The sequence below is a fragment of the Salvelinus sp. IW2-2015 genome, linkage group LG4p (genome assembly GCF_002910315.2).
Source record: "Salvelinus sp. IW2-2015 linkage group LG4p, ASM291031v2, whole genome shotgun sequence".
Taxonomy (NCBI): Eukaryota; Metazoa; Chordata; class Actinopteri; order Salmoniformes; family Salmonidae; genus Salvelinus; species Salvelinus sp. IW2-2015.
Window position 1 is genome coordinate 1,785,949 of NC_036841.1, and position 19,886 is coordinate 1,805,834.

At 43.3% G+C, this 19,886-nt stretch overlaps 1 protein-coding gene across 2 annotated transcripts; it reads right to left on the reverse strand.

Moving 5' to 3' along the window:
• Nucleotides 1-2,468: 2,468 nt before the first annotated feature.
• On the reverse strand, nt 2,469-19,086 carry taok1a (TAO kinase 1a). Of its 2 annotated transcripts, none has more exons than XM_023979888.2 (18): nt 18,557-19,083; nt 12,402-12,658; nt 12,226-12,297; nt 11,065-11,166; nt 10,913-10,958; nt 10,715-10,811; nt 10,470-10,583; nt 10,224-10,315; nt 8,527-8,620; nt 8,322-8,403; nt 7,964-8,134; nt 7,287-7,487; nt 6,964-7,104; nt 4,808-5,044; nt 4,527-4,655; nt 3,753-3,956; nt 3,249-3,488; nt 2,469-2,741 (listed from the first exon to the last, which is right to left on the reverse strand). In XM_023979888.2, the coding sequence occupies exons 2-18, from the start codon at nt 12,531-12,533 to the stop codon at nt 2,484-2,486; spliced, it is 2,412 nt and encodes an 803-aa protein (XP_023835656.2). In that variant the 5' UTR covers nt 12,534-12,658; nt 18,557-19,083; the 3' UTR covers nt 2,469-2,483. The 2 variants fall into 2 exon arrangements, with proteins under 2 accessions (XP_023835656.2, XP_070293238.1); XM_070437137.1 differs by lacking the exon at nt 2,469-2,741 and adding an exon at nt 2,748-3,123 and having other exon boundaries at nt 18,557-19,086.
• Nucleotides 19,087-19,886: the final 800 nt, after the last annotated feature.

Sequence of the window (19,886 nt, forward strand, 5' to 3'; positions counted from 1 at the left end):
TAAAAAACATATATATGGAAAGGCCACGAGCTTAAAAAGACCTAGAGATGCAGATATCTTAGGAAAGTGTATCCTCTTTTCATTGAAGTGGGTGAAATGTTCATATTGTGTGTATAGTATACAATTTAAGAGATTAAAATTTTTTAAACATAAACTTGCATTCTGAAAAAGAAAATAACAATAATCTCAAGACTAACATTATTTAACTTGACACACTAACCAAAATTAAAACAACGTGAGATTGGTATTGAGGGTCTGTAAAAGTTAACTGATGAAAAGTGAGCTTGGTTTGTGTTACATTGACTTACTGCTTCCTGTGCATGCATAGCCTACACTGTCATTTTCCTTATACTGTCACACACTTTGTTAGTCATTGCCCCCCTCATGAAGCCTTCCATTGCAGTGAGTCTGTACCTCTGGTATGTTTTCTCCTATTCCACCCTCTACATTCACATCCACCAGAACAGTAACTATTCTCTTTGGTCTTGTTGAATGTGATCCTGCAATTGTTGCAGCCAAAAACGTGTTGATTTCAGGGCACAAAGATGCTGGGAAGATTTGTTATTTTTTGAGACGTAGGAGAATTTGTTTTAAATGGTGCAGACTCTAATCCCCCATTACAATTCTCCCATATCTGCCTCTGGATCATACCCAACTGTCCTTCCAAAAAGCAAGCATGGGTCTCATTGTGTAACAGTACATAGGGCTTGTGAGTGGTCCCAATACTCGCCCAAAACTTCCACCTCTTGTTTCCTTTCATTTGTAACCACAGAGGTCAAAAGATTCAATAGCTTAATTTACCAGTATAATGCTTATACCCACCAAGTATTTTATGAATAGTGGCCAGGGAGAAAAAGGAGCGGTATGTTCTGATTATTGGGACCTAGCCCTTGTTCAGGTCAATAGCTTTTTCGGGCCAATTGTTCATGTCAGGCCAATTGAAAGGTCCTTGCTATCTGTGATCCTTGGGATGTTCCTACCCCATTGGAGTTGATATTTGAAATGGTTAAGGTAAAAGTTTGGGTAGGATGTCCCAAGGATCCCGGAAAGCACTAAATGCCAATGAAACCCTCATCTCATACGGTGATCGATTGCCAAACCCGTCACACCATTTTGTTAATCATCCCCCCCCCCCCCCCCCGTGTGGCTTGATATCATTGGTTCATTTACAGATATAAATAGAACATATAAAAAACAAATAATAGCATACGATCATAGACACGATTTGGCTACAAAGGCCTACAAACATTTACAAAGAATTGCAAAATCACAAGAATGGCTTCAGATCATAGTCTACGTTGAGACCGAAGGGACCAAGGGTCTTTAAATTAAAGATTCAGGCAGCTTCTCGTTTTAACAATAAATCGTCGAGGTCACCCCCTCTCCTAGGGAGGGTGACGTGTTCAATGCCGATTTAACGTAGGGACGAAATTGAGTGGTTCGCTTCCAAAAAGTGGRCCACAACTGGGTAGGTTGAGTTTTTGCAGCTAATAGTGCTACAATGCTCCAAGATTCGTACTTTTAATTTGCGCTYTGTTTTGCCCACATCAATTGTTTATTTTTAAAAATATATATATATTTTACCCCCTTTTTCATGGTATCCAACTGCTGGTAGTTATTGTCTTGTCTCATCGCTACAACTCCCGCATGGACTCGGGAGAGGCGAAGGTCGAGAGCCATGCATCCTCCGAAACACAACCCAACCAAGCCGCACTGCTTCTTAACACAGTGCGCGCATCCAACCCGGAAGCCAGCCGCACCAATGTGTCGGAGGAAACACTGTACACCTGGCAACCTGGTCAGCGTGCACTGCGCCCGGCCCGCCACAGGAGTCGCTAGTGCGATGAGACAAGGATATCCCTGCCGGCCAAACCCTCCCTAACCCRGACGACGCTGGGCCAATTGTGCRCCGCCCCATGGGCCTCCCGGTCGCGGCCGGCTGCGACAGAGCCTGGGCTCGAACCCAGAGTCTCTGGTGGCACAGCTAGCACTACGATGCAGTGCCTCAGACCACTGCGCCACCCAGGAGGCCCTTGCCCACATAATTTTTACCACAAAGACAAGTTATAAGATAAATAACTGCCTTAGTGGAGCATGTAATAATACCTTTGATTGGGATCTGTTTCCCTGTTGGGGGTGTTTGAAGGATCTACATTTGTAAGTGCCAATGCATTGAGCGCTGCCATTCCATCCGGTAGAGGCACAAATAGAAGTTGTGCAGGGATTCATCTACKTCCCCAGAGTCAGATGAACTCATGGGTACCATTTTTATGTCTCTGTGTCCAGTATGAAGGAAGTTAGAGGTAGTTCCGCAAGCCAATGCTAGCTAGCATTAGCACAATGACCGGAAGTCTATGGGTATCTGCTAGCGTACTAGTTAGCAACTTCCTTCAAACTGCACGCAGAGAGATAAAAATGTTATCCACGAGTTCATCCAACTCATTGCCAAAATGCCTATCATCAGTAGTCAGCTTTTTAGAAACTCATCCCCTCTCCTGCAGTGTTTTTAAAATCTCTGTGTGACTCACAGCCTGTGTGGAGAGCATCTCGTTGATAGAGTGGTCGTACTGCTCAGCAAGGATGGCCAGCTTGCGGGTCTGCTCCTCCTTTAGACGCTTCAGGACAGCCTTGTGGTCAGACTTTGGTGTGCTCTCCAGTAGGTGGTTTCTCAAGGCCTTGTACTGTCTGGTCTGGATCTTACATGTGTCTTGGAACTGTTTCTTAATCTGGAGCTCTTTGGACTGGGACAGAGGAGGGAGGAAGAGAGGACAAACAGAACAGTGAGGGGTCAGGTATGGAGCTCTTTGGACTGGGATAGAGGGAGGAGGAAGAGAGGACAAAAGAACAGTGAGGGGTCAGGTCTGGAGCTCTTTGGACTTGGATAGAGGAAGAGAGGACAAAAGAACAGTGAGGGGTCAGGTCTGGAGCTCTTTGGACTTGGATAGTGGGAGGAGGACAAACAGAACAGTGAGGGGTCAGGTCTGGAGCTCTTTGGACTTGGATAGTGGGAGGAGGAAGAGAGGACAAAAGAACAGTGAGGGGTCAGGTCTGGAGCTCTTTGGACTTGGATAGTGGGAGGAGGACAAACAGAACAGTGAGGGTTCAGGTCTGGAGCTCTTTGGACTGGGACAGAGGAGGGAGGACAAACAGAACATTGAGGGGTCAGGTCCCTACATAAAGGCCATTAACGGTGACACAAAACAACAACAGTTTATGGGAATTGTGTGTGTTGGTATATGTGTGTTCACCTTGAGGCTCTTGGGCTGCTGTCGGACCTCCATGACGTGTTTGCGTCGGAGCTCTCTCTCCCTCCTCTTGTTGTACTCCTGCTGGTTGGTGAGTTCTGTCTGGTGCTGCAGGCGGATCAGCTCAGCCCTCATCTTCTGGATGGYGTTGACCTGGCGGAACTCCAGCTCCTGCATGGACTCATGGTGCCGCAGCAGCATGGCATGCTCCAGGTCCTTCTGCGTCTGACGCTTATTCAGCTCCTACACACAGACAGGTAGGGAGGAACAACCATACAGGTTAAACTGCATTCTACAAGAGAAAGGGCCGTATGACAACCAGAGAATGAGATCACACAGGGTAAAGGTATGGTTACAAAACATATGGAAGTAGGAAAATGAGCAGAACCCACAGCTGAGCCATGGTTACAAAACGAAGACCGAGAGCAGGCAAGGGGACCCTCTTTGAGGAGAGTGAGAGGAACAAGGGACTGTACGAATGAGGAGAGCGGAGTAATTACGGCTGACCTCTCTCACTAGGTCCTGCTCCACGTTGTGGCGAGCGATAAGGATCCTCCTCTTGAAGCGTCGACACTCCAGCTCCAGGTAGTGTCTCTGTCTCCTCAGCAGGTTGGCCTCCTCCTCAGCCTGGAAGTGCTGGAAGTTCTCCTTCTGCTTGGACAGCCACTCTTGCTTCTCCTTCTTAGGGGTCGACTGGTTCTCATTCAACTCCTGGGGGAAGAACAAGGACAGAGATTAAAGGGGAAATCTGCAGTTACTACATCMATTTTTAGACTTCTAAATGAATTATATAAACCCATTCATTCTTGAACATTATAACTTATAAATGCCTCATGAGCTTAGTTCAACTGTTGTACCCCATCAAAAGCCAAAATATAAGCTTTTTACCAATGTTTGTAAACGAAGTAAATGTAATAACCTCAAAACTGTATAACCTCAGAACATGGTTAAAATTATAATTTTGATATCATGGATGGTCAGTCCTTGCATCCATAGCTCTGTCTATGAWTTTGAGTGTGGTTACACTTTCTCCAGCCCCATCCCTCAACCTTTAACCAGATCAGTGGCACTTTAAGAAATTATAAATAGGAGCTTGCTGTCCATATTTGCACATTTTCTGTAAAGATTTGTCTGACATGCTGAGAGTATCATGTAGGCAAACATTTGTGCATGTCATGTGTTTTTTCTTCAAATGATATAGCAATGTTTGAAGCCTTATATACTGTGTGTGTAGCCTTAAAATGAGACTATTCATCTGTATGACTGCATGTGATTCTCTACCTCTTTGAGCTGCTCCTTGCGGAGTTTGTACTCTCGTTTCTGGGATTCTAGGAAGCTGTTGAGCTCTTTCTTCTGCTGGCTCTGGATATGCTGCTGGAACTTCTTCTCATCATTAGTAAAGGTCTTTGCCTGCAGACACACACAAAATAAACATTTGAAAACGCCCCTAAAAACKTAATTTAAAACAATAACTCTTAACAGCGACCTAGGGAACAGCAGTAGAATCTAGACAGAGTATGAATGATGGAGTAAGTATGGAGTACGTGAGAAAACGACTGTACATCTTTCTCCATGGCGGCCTGGTGCTTCTTAATGAGTTTCTCCATCTCCTGGGCAAAGCTGTTCCTCTGGTTCTCCAGCTCTTTGTCCAGACGGAGCCGGTGTTCGTCCATCTCAGCCTTCACCTTGTTCTCCAGGGCCATCAGCTGCTTCTGGTGCTGCCTCCTCATCCTCTTATACCCTGACATCTGCTCTCTCAGCTCACTGTCCTGCTCGTGCTCCTTCATCTGACGGGTCACCTGGGGAAAACATAAGGCTTATCATAGAACTCTGGACTCAGCTTATACTCTCCTRCAGGAGCAGACACTTAAAGGCCCAATGCAACTGTTTTTATCTCAATATCAAATCATTTCTGGGTAACAGTACCTTACTGAGATTCTTTTTGAGCATTTTAATTTAAAACAAACCAAAACCTTCTTAGCAAAGAGTAATTTATCAAGGAAAATGTAGCTAGGACTGTCTGAGAGTGGTCTTCTCTTTTTGGTATTTCACCTTTATTTAACCAGGTAGGCCAGTTGAGAACAAGTTCTCATTTACAACTGCGACCTGGCCAAGATAAAGCAAAGCAGTGCGACAAAAACAACACAGAGTTACACGTGGGATAAACAAACGTACAGTCAATAACACAATATAATCTATATACAGTGTGTGCAAATGTAGTAAGATTAGGCAGGTAAGGCAATAAAAAGGCCATAGTGGTGAAATAATTACAATTTAGCATTAACACTGGAGTGATAGATGTGCAGATGATGATGCGCAAGTAGAGATACTGTAGTACAAAAGAGAAACAAAATAACAATATGGGGATGGTGTAGTTGGGTGGGCTATTTACAGATGGGCTGTGTACAAGTGCAGTGATCAGTAATCTGCTCTGACAGCTGATGCTTAAAGTTAGTGAGGGAGATATAAGACTCTAGCTTCAGTGATTTTTGCAATTCGTTCCAGTCATTGGCAGCATCTCTGACTGGAAAGAAAGGCGGCCAAAGGGGGTGTTGGCTTTGGGGATGACCAGTGACATATACCTGCTGAAGCGCGTGCTACGGGTGGGTATTGCTATGGTGACCAGTGAGCTGAGATAAGGCGGGGCTTTACCTAGCAAAGACTTATAGATGACTTGGAGCCAGTGGGTCTGGCGACGAATATGTAGCGAGGGCCAGCCAACGAGAGCATACAGGTCGCAGTGGTGGGTAATATATAGGGCTTTGGTGACAAAACGGATGGCACTGTGATAGACTCATCCAATTTGCTGAGTAGAGTGTTGGAGGCTATTTTGTAAATGACATCGCCGAAGTCAAGGATGGTAGGATAGTCAGTTTTACGAGGGTATGTTGGCAGCATGAGTGAAGGAGGCTTTGTTGCGAAATAGGAAGCCGATTCTAGATTTAATTTTGGATTGGAGATGCTTAATATGAATCTGGAAGGAGTGTTTACAGTCTAGCCTAGGTATTTGTAGTTGTCCACATATTCTAAGTCAGAACCGTCCAGAGTAGTGATGCTAGTCGGGCGGGTGCGGGCAGCGATCGGTTGAAGAGCATGAATTTAGTTTTACTAGCATTTAAGAGCAGTTGGAGGCCACGGAAGGAGTGTTGTATGGTATTGAAGCTCGTTTGGAGGTTTGTTAACACAGTGTCCAAAGAAGGGCCAGATGTATACAGAATGTGTGTGTCTGTAGAGGTGGATCAGAAAATCACCAGCAGCAAGAGTGACATCATTGCTATATACAGAGAAAAGAGTCGGCCCGAGAATTGAACCCTGTGGCACCCACATAAGAACTGTCAGAGGTACGGACAACAGGCCTCCCGATTTGACACACTGAGTGGGTCTGAGTGGGGGGTGGGAAACTGAATACTGGCTGTTAATGGCAGAGGTTTGAAACTCTCTTTCTTATTTGTCCATTAACTAATTTACCGCCTGGTTACCACCAGGCAGGCCAAAACTCTGTCCCACCAAAACAGGCTGAAATTTCTGGCAGTCTTTTCAAACAGCTAAAAGGGCATGATAATCATTATCCCAATTTCACAGTATATTTCAACCTCAGTGTGGAAATGTATATAACACACAGGAAAATCACATTTTTGACTGCACTGGGCCTTAAGGGTCAATTTTAAATCATGTTAACTACAGTACATTGTATTTCTATGGGCTCATGTGCTCTTACCAGGGAGGCTGTGCGTATTGTGGCAAAGTGCTCGCGGTTGCGGTGGTGTTTTGGCCGTGGAGTGTGTGCAGAGGGAGACTGGGGCTCAGTGAGCGGCCGGCTGTTAGGTTCCGACTCTTCACGATAAGTCGTCTCCTCCTCCTGAGGAAACCAATACAATGCAGTACATCAACAGCAGAAAAAAAATTGCTTCAAAATAATCTGTGAAAGGCACTAGGAAACACTATAATCACTATGTTGTGCATTTCACCAAATCATGTCACTATAATTAAGGCAGTGTCCAGTTATTCTGCGGGTCCAGGTCCTAGATCATCTCTACCCACCGGTTTGAGGTGAATGACGGAGCTGTTGGACATGACTGTGTGGTCTCCCTCCATCATGTCCAGTTCGCTCTTGTCATCTCCGGCGTCGGTCAGGCTGTTGACAGAGCTGCTCTGGGAGCTGGCGCTGATCGACATACTGGGGATAGACTGGTTACTGCCAACGCTGCTCACTGTGCCTGTCCTGCCACTCTGCTCCGGTTCCTGGGGACAATGCCATAAYAACAGCAAGACACAGGTGAGTGAAATACTTTTTGAATCACAGTGTGTCAACTATAGCAGGTTATGAGCAGAGGATAAACAGGAACAACTGAATGTTGAGAGAACCAGGCCTCCCCCACCAGGCCTCCCTTAACCTAAATATATGAGTGCATTTAGAGAAACTACTATTAAACTATTTCCTTGTTTAAAACACAACTAAATCTGCTTCAAGTCTATATGTTGTATTAGTAGGTAATGATTTGATGTATTGTGATCCGTTTTTTCTACTTCTTGCTGAATGTTGTTTGTGTGCTGTTTTCTACCTCATGTACATTGAGTGTGGGAAATGCGCATTTACAAATAAAAAAYGATTTCTAGCCTACTTAGGGTGTTTTCAAAGACTACAATGGTTCGGGTATAAACCATGCTAATCTCAAACTAAGATCCACAGGAGAGCAGAGCCAGATTGGGTGACCTACCTCCTCATCTCCGTCCTGTGCCTCGGCTGCAGGGCCGTTGTGAGCCTCCTGGAAGAGGATCTTCTTCATCTTGCGGTACTGCAGGTTGTCCAGCTCCCGCACCGCAACCTTGGTCCTCAGGATCAGGTCCATCAGGACAGAGTCRGGCCGCTCCCGCTGCACAAACGCATGCTGAGAAAGAGAGGGAGGCAGAGGGGCCAATCATTTTCTTTTGAGTTGAGGGTGGGTATGATTCACGTTCATTTATTTATTTAACATACATCAAAATCAAGTCAACAGAGCTAGCTAGATATCTATCTATACATTTTGGCATTGGTAGATCATGATAATCATAAATAAGATATCTGAGAGATCTTACCTTTAACAGTACCTCCGAGTTGGGCCTGTCTTGGGGGAATTTCTGAAGGCAAGAATCTACAAAGTTTCGGAAGTAATCCGTCCTGAATTGAGAGACGGGGACAAGAAGGAAGAGTTAGTTTCGTTCCCACCGTGACACACTTTAAAAGCGGACAAATGCCTTCTCCTAAAGAATAGGTCAACTCTGATGAAGCTACATGACGTACCATTCACTTGACTGCAGTGTGGGGCTTTCATTCTGCGCTATGTGATATAAGGCACTCATCGCATTCATATTGAACAGTGGAGGTTTTCTCTCAGCTAGAAACAAAGAGATTAGAGAAAACAATAGCTTACCAAGATCCACTAAAAGTAAAACATAACAAGGAGGAATACAGATAGATGTCATATTAAAGTAATAGTAAGACAGACAAAAGATTTACAGTGTCTTCGGAAAGTATTCAGACCCCTTGACTTTTTCAACATTTTGTTAAGTTACAGCCTTATTCTAAAATGTATTCAATTGGTTTTTTCCCTCCTCATCAATCTACACACAATACCCCATAATGACAAATGATACGTTTTTAGAAACCAAAAAAAAAAACTTTGGCAAGTTTCTCCCATTCTTCTCTGCATTTCCTCTCAAGCTCTGTCAGGTTGGATGGGGACCGTGGCTGCACAGCTATTTTCAGGTCTCTCCAGAAATGTTTGATCGGGTTAAAGTCCTGCCTCTAGCTGCGCCACTCAAGGATATTCAGAGACTTGTCCTGAAGCCACTCCTGCGTTGTCTTGGCTGCGTGCTTAGGGTCGTTGTCCTGTTGGAAGGTGAACCGTCGCCCCAGTCTGAGGTCCTGAGAGCTCTGGAGCAGGTTTTCATCAAGAATCTCTCTGTACTTTGCTCCGATCATCTTTCCCTCGATCCTGACTAGTCTCCCAGTACTTACCACTGAAAAACATCCCCACAGCATGATGCTGCCAAGTTTCCTCCAGACGTGACGCTTGGCATTCAGGCCAAAGAGTTCAATATGTGTTTCATCAGACCATGGTCTGAGAGTTTTTAGGTGCCTTTTGGCAAACTCCAAGCGGGCTATCATGTGCCTTTTACTGAGGAGTGGCTTCCGTCTGGCCACTCTACCATAAAGGCCTGATTGGTGGAGTGCTGCAGAGATGGTTGTCCTTCTAGAAGTTTCTCCCATCTCCACAGAGGAACTCTAGAGCTCTGTCAGAGTGACCATTGGGTTCTTGGTCACCTCCTGACCAAGGCCCTTCTCCCCTGATTGCTCAGTTTGGCCGGATGGCCAGCTCTAGGATGAGTCTTGGTGGTTACAAACTTCTTCCATTTAAGAATGACTTAAGCCACTGTGTTCTTGGGGACCTTCAATGCTGCAGAAATGTTTTGATACTTTTTCCCAGATCTGTGCCTCGACAGATCTCTACGGACAATTCCTGGCTTGGTTTTTGTCTGACATGCACTGTCAACTGTGGGACCTTATATAGACAGGTGTGTGCCTTTCAAGATCATGTCTGATCATTTGAATTTAGCCATGGGTAGACTCCAATAAAGTGATCAATGGAAACAGGATGCACCTGAGCCCAATTGAGTCTCATAGCAAAGGGTCTGAATAATTATGTAAATAAGGTATGTTTAAAAAAAAAWGTAATACATTTGAAATTCTAATAACCTGTTTTCACTTTTTTATCCATTTTAGAATAAGGCTGTAACGAAACAAAATGTGGAAAAAGTCAAGGGGTCTGAATACTTTCTGAAGGCACTGTATTATTCAAACCAGTATGAAGATGAAAAACAAATAGTCTACATTCTTCTCTGGCCAGATATTGGTTTAAGATATGGAATGAATAAAGGAGAGCATTAAAACAACAGGAGAGCTAGTCTAGAGTTGAGTACATGGACTAGAGAGTTTACCTAATTCAATGCAGGTTATTCCCAGAGACCAGATGTCGATCTTCCCATCGTACTGACCTTCGTCCATAGCCAGGATTACCTCTGGGGCCATCCTGAGGAAACATCCCCATTTTAATGACCGGTACACTGCTTTTGATTTGATGGAAAATATTGAATGAGACTGTAGATGGTACCCCATTTCTAAATTCTTCCCCATATTTCAAACACCATCTATTTTGTCTCGTACATTGGAATTTTGAAACTTACCAATATGGCGTCCCCACAAAAGAGTTGGCTGGCGAGACAATGGAGGCAGAACCAAAATCTGCAAGTTTCACCTGGCCAGGCTCTGTCAGCAAGACGTTCCCTGCCTTGATATCTCTGTCAGACAGACAGAGGAGAGAGATGATGTCATTACAGCTTTGTTCCACTGGTACAGGCACACTCCCTCCCTTAGGGCACAAAGAAGTCAGTCTAGCACGTCCACACATACAGCTACTAGCATTACTCACCGGTGAATCAGGTTGTGGGAATGAAGGTAAGCTAGCCCCTGTAGAGCACCGTGGGTAATCGCTGCTATTTCCATTTCTTGTAGGGGTTTCTTGTGAACTGCAGAGGATGTAGAGAGAGAGAGAGGATGAAAGTGCTGCAAATCATGGGGRAAACCACAAAGAAGAACTAGTCTTATAATCTCAAAACTGCCATCTTACCTTCCAGGACATCGGAGGCAGAGCCTAGACAGTACTCCATCACCAGCTAGAGACAGAAAGAGAGTGTGTTATACTGGGCTAAATAAATGTACCGTTTCAGAGTATTCACCACATTATCATAGCATTATTTTCCATTCAGAAAACACTCTTACCCAGGCAGTGTGCTCTCGCAGATAGCATCCTTTATACTCTATGCTGTTTGGGTGCTGTATTCTCTGCAGAAACTTCACCTCCTTGATTATGTCTTGCCATTTCTGTAAGGTAAAAGAGTGGAACAATTACATCATGTTTGCATAACAAGCTTTAAAAGGACCAATCTCCCAGCATCTTGTTTTGGTAAAAGCTGAGGGATGTGCCTGGAGAAATGTAACCACTCAAATTTATAGACTAACCATCCACGATATCACAATTATAGTTTTAAGCGTGTTTTGAGGCTATACAGTGTTTGCTTACATTTACAATGTTTACATATACTGGAATAAAACAAGCTTATATTTTGGGTTCCGATGGGGTAATACTGTTGAACTAAGCTCATATGGCATTTATTTATTTACAGTTATATTCTTCAAGAATCAAGTATATCATTCATGTATAAGTCCAAAAATGGATGTAGCAACTGCAGATTGCCCCTTTAAACAATAAGGACAGAGATGCAGGCTGGAACTATTAGGTGTTCTACATGGAACTTTAGTTACTTTCCTTTGATTTCCACTCTTTGGGTTAATGAATTACCCAATCCAGTCATTTTGCCAGATTCAAATCTGATTATCAACTGTTTTTAGACTGAACCCTAGGGAATAGGCCATTGAATGGCAGTTCCACTACTTAAAGCAAATAAGCTTATCTCCAGCAAGATGTTYTAATTCAAAACTGCTGAGAAACACAACAAATCCCTTTGGAGACCAAACCTTACAGAAACTGTAGGTCCAATGCTCCGAACCCACTGAGGACAGGATCTTGAAGCATTTAGCCTTTTCAAAGTAAACCAATATTGAGACAGCAAACAACTTCAGCAACAGGCCTCTACTGTGTCAACTCATTGAAGTTGGGTAACGTTTATAACATGAAGCAATTGTTTCCTGGAGAACACATGATGTTTCATCACACCACTGATTAAATAAATTATCATGGGATTAATAGATAACATTGTTTGTCCTCTGTGCTGACAATTATCTGATTTRCATATTTTTGAGCTTTTCAGAAAAAAATATTTATATTTGCAAATTAGTGAGAGATGCTTACTAACAGAACTAGAATTATGAAAGGTAATTGGTGTAACATCAATGGCATTTGATGCACAATCTGTCTCTTACCTCGTTGGATTGTTTTCCACTGTAAGACATCTTCTTGATGGCCACCACCTCAGTGGTCCGCACATCTCGTGCCTGAAGAAAAACAAAAAGTCAACACCTTGCCCTATATCTTAAACAGTTCTGAATGGAAGTCCAGCTATGTTACTGAGCACAGAGTGGTGGGTCCAAGTACTCACAAAATAGACGGCACCGAAGCTGCCATGTCCAATCTCTCGCAGGTCTGAGAAGAGTTTCTCAGGGTCCTCCTTGAAGAAGAGCTCAGCAACGTCGGGGTCCTTCAGGCTCCCCGCCCGACTGGTGTTGGGCATGCTAAGGGGGGGACGTGCCAGTGCTGCCACCGCCGCGGCCAGGGATTATCTGGATATGCGACAGCGACGCGACAGCCCCCACCGACAGCTCATCTGCAGGACAGCGGCCTCATATGTGTACACACCTTGGGGATGGAGAGGAGAGAGAGTGAGAACTAGCACAATAGCACATTAATAATATTTCTTTTTTTACATCTTAGTCATTTAGCAGACGCACTTATTTAGAGYGATTTCCAGTAGTGAGTGCTTACATTTTTCATACTTTTTTTGTACTGCTGACCCGTAGGAATCAAACCCACAACCCTGGCATTGCAAGCGCCATGCTCTACCAACTGAKCCACATGGAACCCAAAATCAATCAAGTTCTGATATTGAGAGGGGGCGAATGGTGAAATTGATTCTCCGGGACATAGAAGATACAACAGCCTGGATAGGGAGAGTGAATAGGACTTCTAATGTGATTATCTAACGGTGAAAAGCCTACATGGGGGATGGGGCATCCATGAACTCGGAATAAGCCTCCTTTCAACACTTTCCTGCAAAGTCAGGTTCGGGCCATGTTGCCATTATAACTAAAGAGGCACTGCTCTTGTTGACGATAAAAATCTGCGTGATGACGTAGTGTTCACAAAATGTACTTTATCGCTTAAGTTTTCCTGTACCAAAKAAAAATTGAATGTAAAAAAAGAAAGAAAAAGATTTAACCTTTATTTAACCAGGAAAAGCCCATTGAGACCGAGAGATTATTTTTAAGGTAGACCTGGCCAAGAAGGCAGCAACAATCAATACATTACATCATTAAAACATACAACATGATCCAGCCTAAAAAAAAAAGYATTTACACTCCTCAGTAACAGAGTCTCCCATCAATATTTTYWATTMATTCAGTGGCAYWAACATATCTAGATGAAGCATGGATTGTAGACTATTCCATGCCTCWGGTGCACAAGAAGAGAAGGCAGTCTTGCCTAATACTGTAAATGTCCTGGGGACTTTAAGTAGCAACCACCTAGCAGACCGGGTATGGTAACTGCTGGTGGTGAAGGAGACCAGACTACAGAGGTAAAGAGGGAGTTTCAAAAGGGCTTTGTAGATGAACACATACAAATGTAGCTTTCTGAGCATATAAAGGAGGTCCAACCTAAAATTTGGTACAAAGTGCAATGGTGGGTGATAAACAGAGTCCAGTCTCTGTAAGACGGAGGAGGCTGCATGCATATACAACAAGTCACCATAATCAATTACAGAGAGAAAAGTGGCCTGAACAAGCTTCTTTCTAGCCATAAGCGGGAAGCGAGYCTTATTACAAAAATAAAAACCCAATTTCAATTTAAGCTTTGTCACAAGATTATCCACATGAACTTTAAAGGACAACTTGTCATCCAACMAAATACCTAGGTATTTGTAGGATGACACTTTKTCAATGGATAAGCCACCAGATGTGACAATGCTAAACTTCCCTGGCCGAGTTCTAGCTCTGGTAAAGGTCATGAATTTAGTTTTTTGTACATTCAAGACCAGTTTGAGACCATAAAGGGAGGCCTGCGTTGATTGAAAAGCAGTCTGGAGCTCTTCAACAGCCTGAACCATGACTGTATCTGAATATATGACTGTATCATCTGCATATATATGTAACTTCGCTGGTTGCATCCCATTTCCCAAATCATTAATACAAATTTATGAGAACAACACTGGAGTTAAAATGGAACCCTGGGCGGTCTGTAGCAGCTAACTACAGTGATGTGGGAGTCCTTATATACTTTCAATTTAACCGCAAGCAATTCAAAATGTTTGGCTTTGGWAATCGAGAGAATTTCAGAGGTGTTAAACTCGGATTTAGAGCATTGGACTAGTAACCAAAAGGTTGCAAGATCGAATTCCCGAGCTGASAAGGTAAATATCTGTTGTTCTGCCCCTGAACAARGCAGTCATTGAAAATAAGAATTTGTTCTTAACTGACTTGCCTAGTTAAATAATGGTTAAAAACAAACAAAAAAGTAGGGTGAGTCAACATGTTTTTCTACTTGCACACACACACACACAAATACACACACACAGAAATCAGAACCATGGACAGCCACGTCATATTTAGCTTACGTTGATTGGACTAAATCGTTTTTGGTATCTTTTAATTGTCACTGTATTAGACGAAGCATAGGTGATTTAATGCTGATAAAATRTTGAAGTTGAAATGGTGCTGGAATAGTGGAGGCAGCTCCTGTTTTCTTTGCGACTTGCGGTAACTCTTAGTGGTCCAAAAATGTTGGAAACATTAACTTTCTTAACCATGCTGTAGGTCATGTAACTGTCTGTTACTGTACATATAATATGCTTTGTGGACTTCACKGGACAGAGGTTACTATCCGGTTTTGTGATAAAACAAAGGTGTGGTYGAATTTACTCTGCCACTGTGTCCTCTTATTGTCTTTGCCTTTAGGCTTATATATCGGTCACAAGGCATATGAATTAACAGGTTATAGAGCAAACMACGCAATTATCACAWCACATAGGTTGTAATATTGCTTTTTTGAGRGTGGGGGCTTGGCTTCCCCAGTGATTTTACCCACGCACCGTTACCGTCTGTAGCCTAATAAACTGCATGCTTTCCCGAGTCGTAGTGGGAGGCCCACACACCATATCATCAAGTGACTCAAAGTTTACTTCGCTATGATGGTTATTATATCAATATTTGCGCATAAAAGGCCTTTCCACCGCCATTTCTCGCATAATCAATTTCACCAACACAAACAGATCCCACCATGTCGAAAGAACAAATTATCCGTCTGCATTTGTAAAATTGTACCAAAACTTCCTGTTTCCATGACAGCTATCGTAAAAAAAAATGTTTATATGGTATGACTTTACTCGCATAAAAACTGTGATGGAAACATGGTTAATGTCATTATTATTTTTCTCCTTGCTTTGTTACCACCAGAACAGCAAGGTATCATGCTGAGTATGAGGTAGAGGAAGTGCAGAGTGACAGACAACACCCGTAGTAGAGTAGAACCAAGACACACGGAAACAAGAGTTGTGTGCAGTGTGKCTCAAAGGTTTATCAGGTGTAAGAATTCAGTTGTGTCATTAATGGATTGAAGAAGAAAAAACACCAGTGCTCTGCTTTCAACTTTTTTACTCAGTCCAGTGCTCTCTCCCTCGGATATGATGCACGCCACGGACTGCTTTAGGCAGACAATGAGAAAGAAACTAGTAWGCCCATTACTCTAGGATCACGGCCCTCTGAGCGTCCCTGGATGTCACAGGAGAGCCTAATAATAAGAGYGAGGGTTGGGCACACTGGCCAGTGATGTAAGGCTGAGCTCTGGAGAGTGGCCAGTTATAGCTCTCGGTCCATTCTGGCGAACGAAGTAGGAAGAGATCACAGTCTCCTGTTTCCATAGAAACAGCAACTACTGTAAGAAAGCCAGTGTGCTGTGTCCGGGCTGATAGACAGTGACTCTCCTCCTCTCCCCCAACACCCTCTTGCTCCACTATTTTGGTATGCACACAGACAAAGAAAATAGCATTGCAGCTGATAACCTCACACAAAAAAACAACAACATTACAACACAGTAGATAACTAAGGAAGAGATGACACGAGCTATGCACCATACCATCCATWACATAAAACTAGCTAGTTGTTAGACCTGTACAGGTCAATACAGATACACTTCCTCAGTCAATTGACTCAAATACATATTTAGGGGGTATTTTCAATTCTCAAATAAAAAAGCTGAACYGTTTTTTACTAGGCCTAATCTAACATTGCCTGAGGAAGACCAACATGTGGTAGTAACATAGCCACTCCTCGACAACACCTGAAAATTGACTAGTGCCTAATTATTATTTTTTTTTTGGGGGGGGTGGCTAATTCCAAAATATTTTCATGAGTAACCCAACATGTCACCGACTGTATGCCTCAATAAACATGCAATTTATTGCTGGCTCTTAAACATGATGTAATTATTGATAGCTAGCTAGTTATCTGAAGAAAGTTGACAGTGCCCAGCCAGCTCAGATGATCAGCTGCACACTGAGCAACACTCTCCCTCTCTGACGCCAGAGTCACAAGACTGTTCCTCTCCCTCTCGGCTTGGGAGGAACTGCACAGCCAGACCCCAGTCCCTCAGGCACAGCAGGCAGACATCTTTTGTCCCGCAACACTGGACGACTCACTCACTACCCTGCTGCACAGACGCAGCCACAGCCCTGAAATAAAGTCTCATTAACGGCATGCGACTGTGGCTCTTTATTGCCATTGTTGTTTATGAATGAGCCTTGTTGTTGTAGCCTCTCTCTCATGATGATGACGTTTTGAACAGCAGGAGGCACGTGAGAGCAGTGACAGCGATGGTAACTGATACCTTTAATGAAACACTTCGGCGTGCCACTGACACCCTCCACACACACACACAGAGGGAGCAAGAATGCAGCCGGACAGGACAACAAAGCTGGAGGGATGGAATTCCCTCTGCATGCTGTCACTGCACTGCATTTCCTGTTTGCTCAGCTATAGGCACTGCTGGGACTTTTTCGGGCATTAAGACTCTTCTATCATAGCTTATACAGGCCTAGCAACGTTTTTTCTTTGGAGCTCTTATAGGGGAAAACAACTGTATYGTRTTATCTGTGTAAGTGTAATGTGGTCTGTGATAGGCTAATCAATCATCTCAGGTATTGACAATGCAAAGGTGTGGATAATATGTGCGTCTCTCTGCAGTACGCATTATACCGTTTTTGAAGTGAATTGAAATGCAATTCATGAATTTATAAATCCTCACAGTAGAAAACCATTAGCAATATTAMATTTACTTCCTGAATTGAAAACTAAATTGACCTGACCCCTTTGTTTTAATGATTATGTAATAGACACCCATAAACAAATGAAATGAGTATAAACACATAGCCTACTCGTTTCAGTTCACAAGGTGAAGTAGCAACCATTTTATTTAATTTTCATTGACCAAAACACACACACACACACACACACAGCTGAAACAGGAAAATTACAATTATGAATTAATATGCCAGGAGGACATCCCATTTATCGTGCCTTCCATCATTTATGGAGCACTTTTAGGCCAACGTTAATGGCTTGGGGCATATGAATGTCACATAGCTAACAAATCCAATCATAGAGAGGTCTAAACTACGCTAATAGCAGCTGGATGGTAATGCAAGCTGTTGCCAAATGCCGTCTTATTCTTCAAAATAATCAATTGTAGGCTTATTCAAACGCATYTAGAAGTGTTCTGTTCATATTAATGATGCACAACGACTGGAACACCCCGCATTTGTAAACAAACCCAGTGTGGATCAAAGAAAGAGATAACATAAAAACAAAACAGACTATTGTTTACCATCTGATCTTTGAAACAGATGCAACATACACCTCATATGTACCCTAGKTAATGTGATAGTACAGTAGCAAGATTGTCACGTGACGAATCACGTTCAAGGCAAAWTCATCATTGGGAAATGTCCCTTGACTCCATAACCATATAGGTTGCTCGCTGGCAAGCTGCCTAGCCAAGGCTAGTAGTGGCATRGCTAACACATAACAGTACCTAGCTAGCTATAGCCAGGACATCGCTCAAAGATCTTAACTCCCCAAAATCAAATCGACAAAACATTTACTACTGTACTAGACAAGGCAGTCAACTTGAGTTAGGTAGCCAGCTAGCTAGTTGGTTAGTTTACTAATGTAAACAAATTCGAAGTTACCGGTAGCTAGTTACCTACACCCCGTTCGAGTAGTGTGGTCGATGTGAAATCATGTTACGGCTGGCTCAGCAGCCGAGAACTTGAGGCAGCTAACTTGATGTTACTAGCTAGCCATGGAAGCCAACTTAGTATCTTATGTGTGTGCAAGCAATACATGGTGATATGACAAGTGTTGTAGGTATTAGTACATTTTTGGGCTTCGTTACAAGCATTGTTTAACATCGTACCATTTACATTTTAAGGCGTTAAAACATATGAGGCTATCTATTATTAGTTATTCCTAGCCAGTTTAAACTCACCCTTCCGACAGGCCTGGATGGTTTGAGCGGAGCAGATAATGTCGTGTGGTTCAACCAATTTTGGACAGGAAGAGTACTGGATTTGGTTTTTCCTGTATTATATTTTCCTTGCACTGATTTCTGATGTTTTTCAAAGTTGTCAACCGATTTGTTGCTTTAGATTGGCTGTGTAGAGTTGTCTAAAATCTCCACCCTTGGACTAACTGAGGCCCAGATTCCCGATTCCCGTACTACAGGCAGATCCCAAAGATGGCGGCCGTGCGTTCCACCACCTCCCTCCGTGAAAAATACGGCGGGGAAATGTGAGGGAAGCTCAGGGAACACCACGAAAACACCCAAACTGAAAGCGACCGCACCCTTGATACCGTCGGAAGAGTGGAGAGGCCTTTTCTTTGAGTGAGAGTAGAAATATGTTCAATATTTCACTGTGTTTATGTTGGGATTCTCTCCCGTCCTCTTCCAATTCAGCCAGTTCCGCCCTATCGCTGTAAACTCCCTCTGACCTATTCATATACAGTCATTGCTCTGATCTAAACGCATGGAGCAGCAAACCTACCAAAACCTCAAGGGGTGGTGACAATACAGTTACTGATCAGCCGACTAAATATTTTATTATGGATAAATAAAATGGCATGACCATAACACAACAAGTACTTGAATCTACAGACACAGTTTTTTTTTTACAACGTTTCCCCAACATTGCTCAGCATAATGTATCTTTAGAGAACCCAAGGGGATGGAAGAGGGCTTACTGCTTGTCCCCAATGTGATGCAATTGGAGTCATGATAAGGGCAAAAACCATGATGATGTGATTCAATTCAGGGATACATTTAGTAAACATGTCCATGAACATCCCTGTAGTTGGTTTCAATTAGTGCAATTTAGTTTCAGACACAGACAGATACATTATTGGAATATATAACAAATTATGCATATGGTAATAACTAGGCTATTATAGATTGAACATTTGTGAGTCCTACTGTTTTATGTTAACACCCCGAAGAAAAGGACAACAGCCGCCTCCCAAGTCGAGCAGCGTTCTAAGGCCCTGCATCGCAGTGCTTGAGGCGTCACTACAGACCCGGGTTGGATCCCAGGCTGTATCACAGCTGTCTGTGACCGGGAAACCCATGAGGTGACACAATTGGCCCAGCATCATCCAAGTTAGGGAGGGTTTGGCCAGTTGGGATTTCCTTGTCCCATCATGCTCTAACGACTCCTGCAAGCTTACTTCGGTTGCCAGTTGGACTGTGTTTCCTCCGACACATTGGTGCGGTTGGCTTCCGGGTTAAGCAAGCAGTGTGTGAAGAAGCAGTGCGGCTTAGCAGG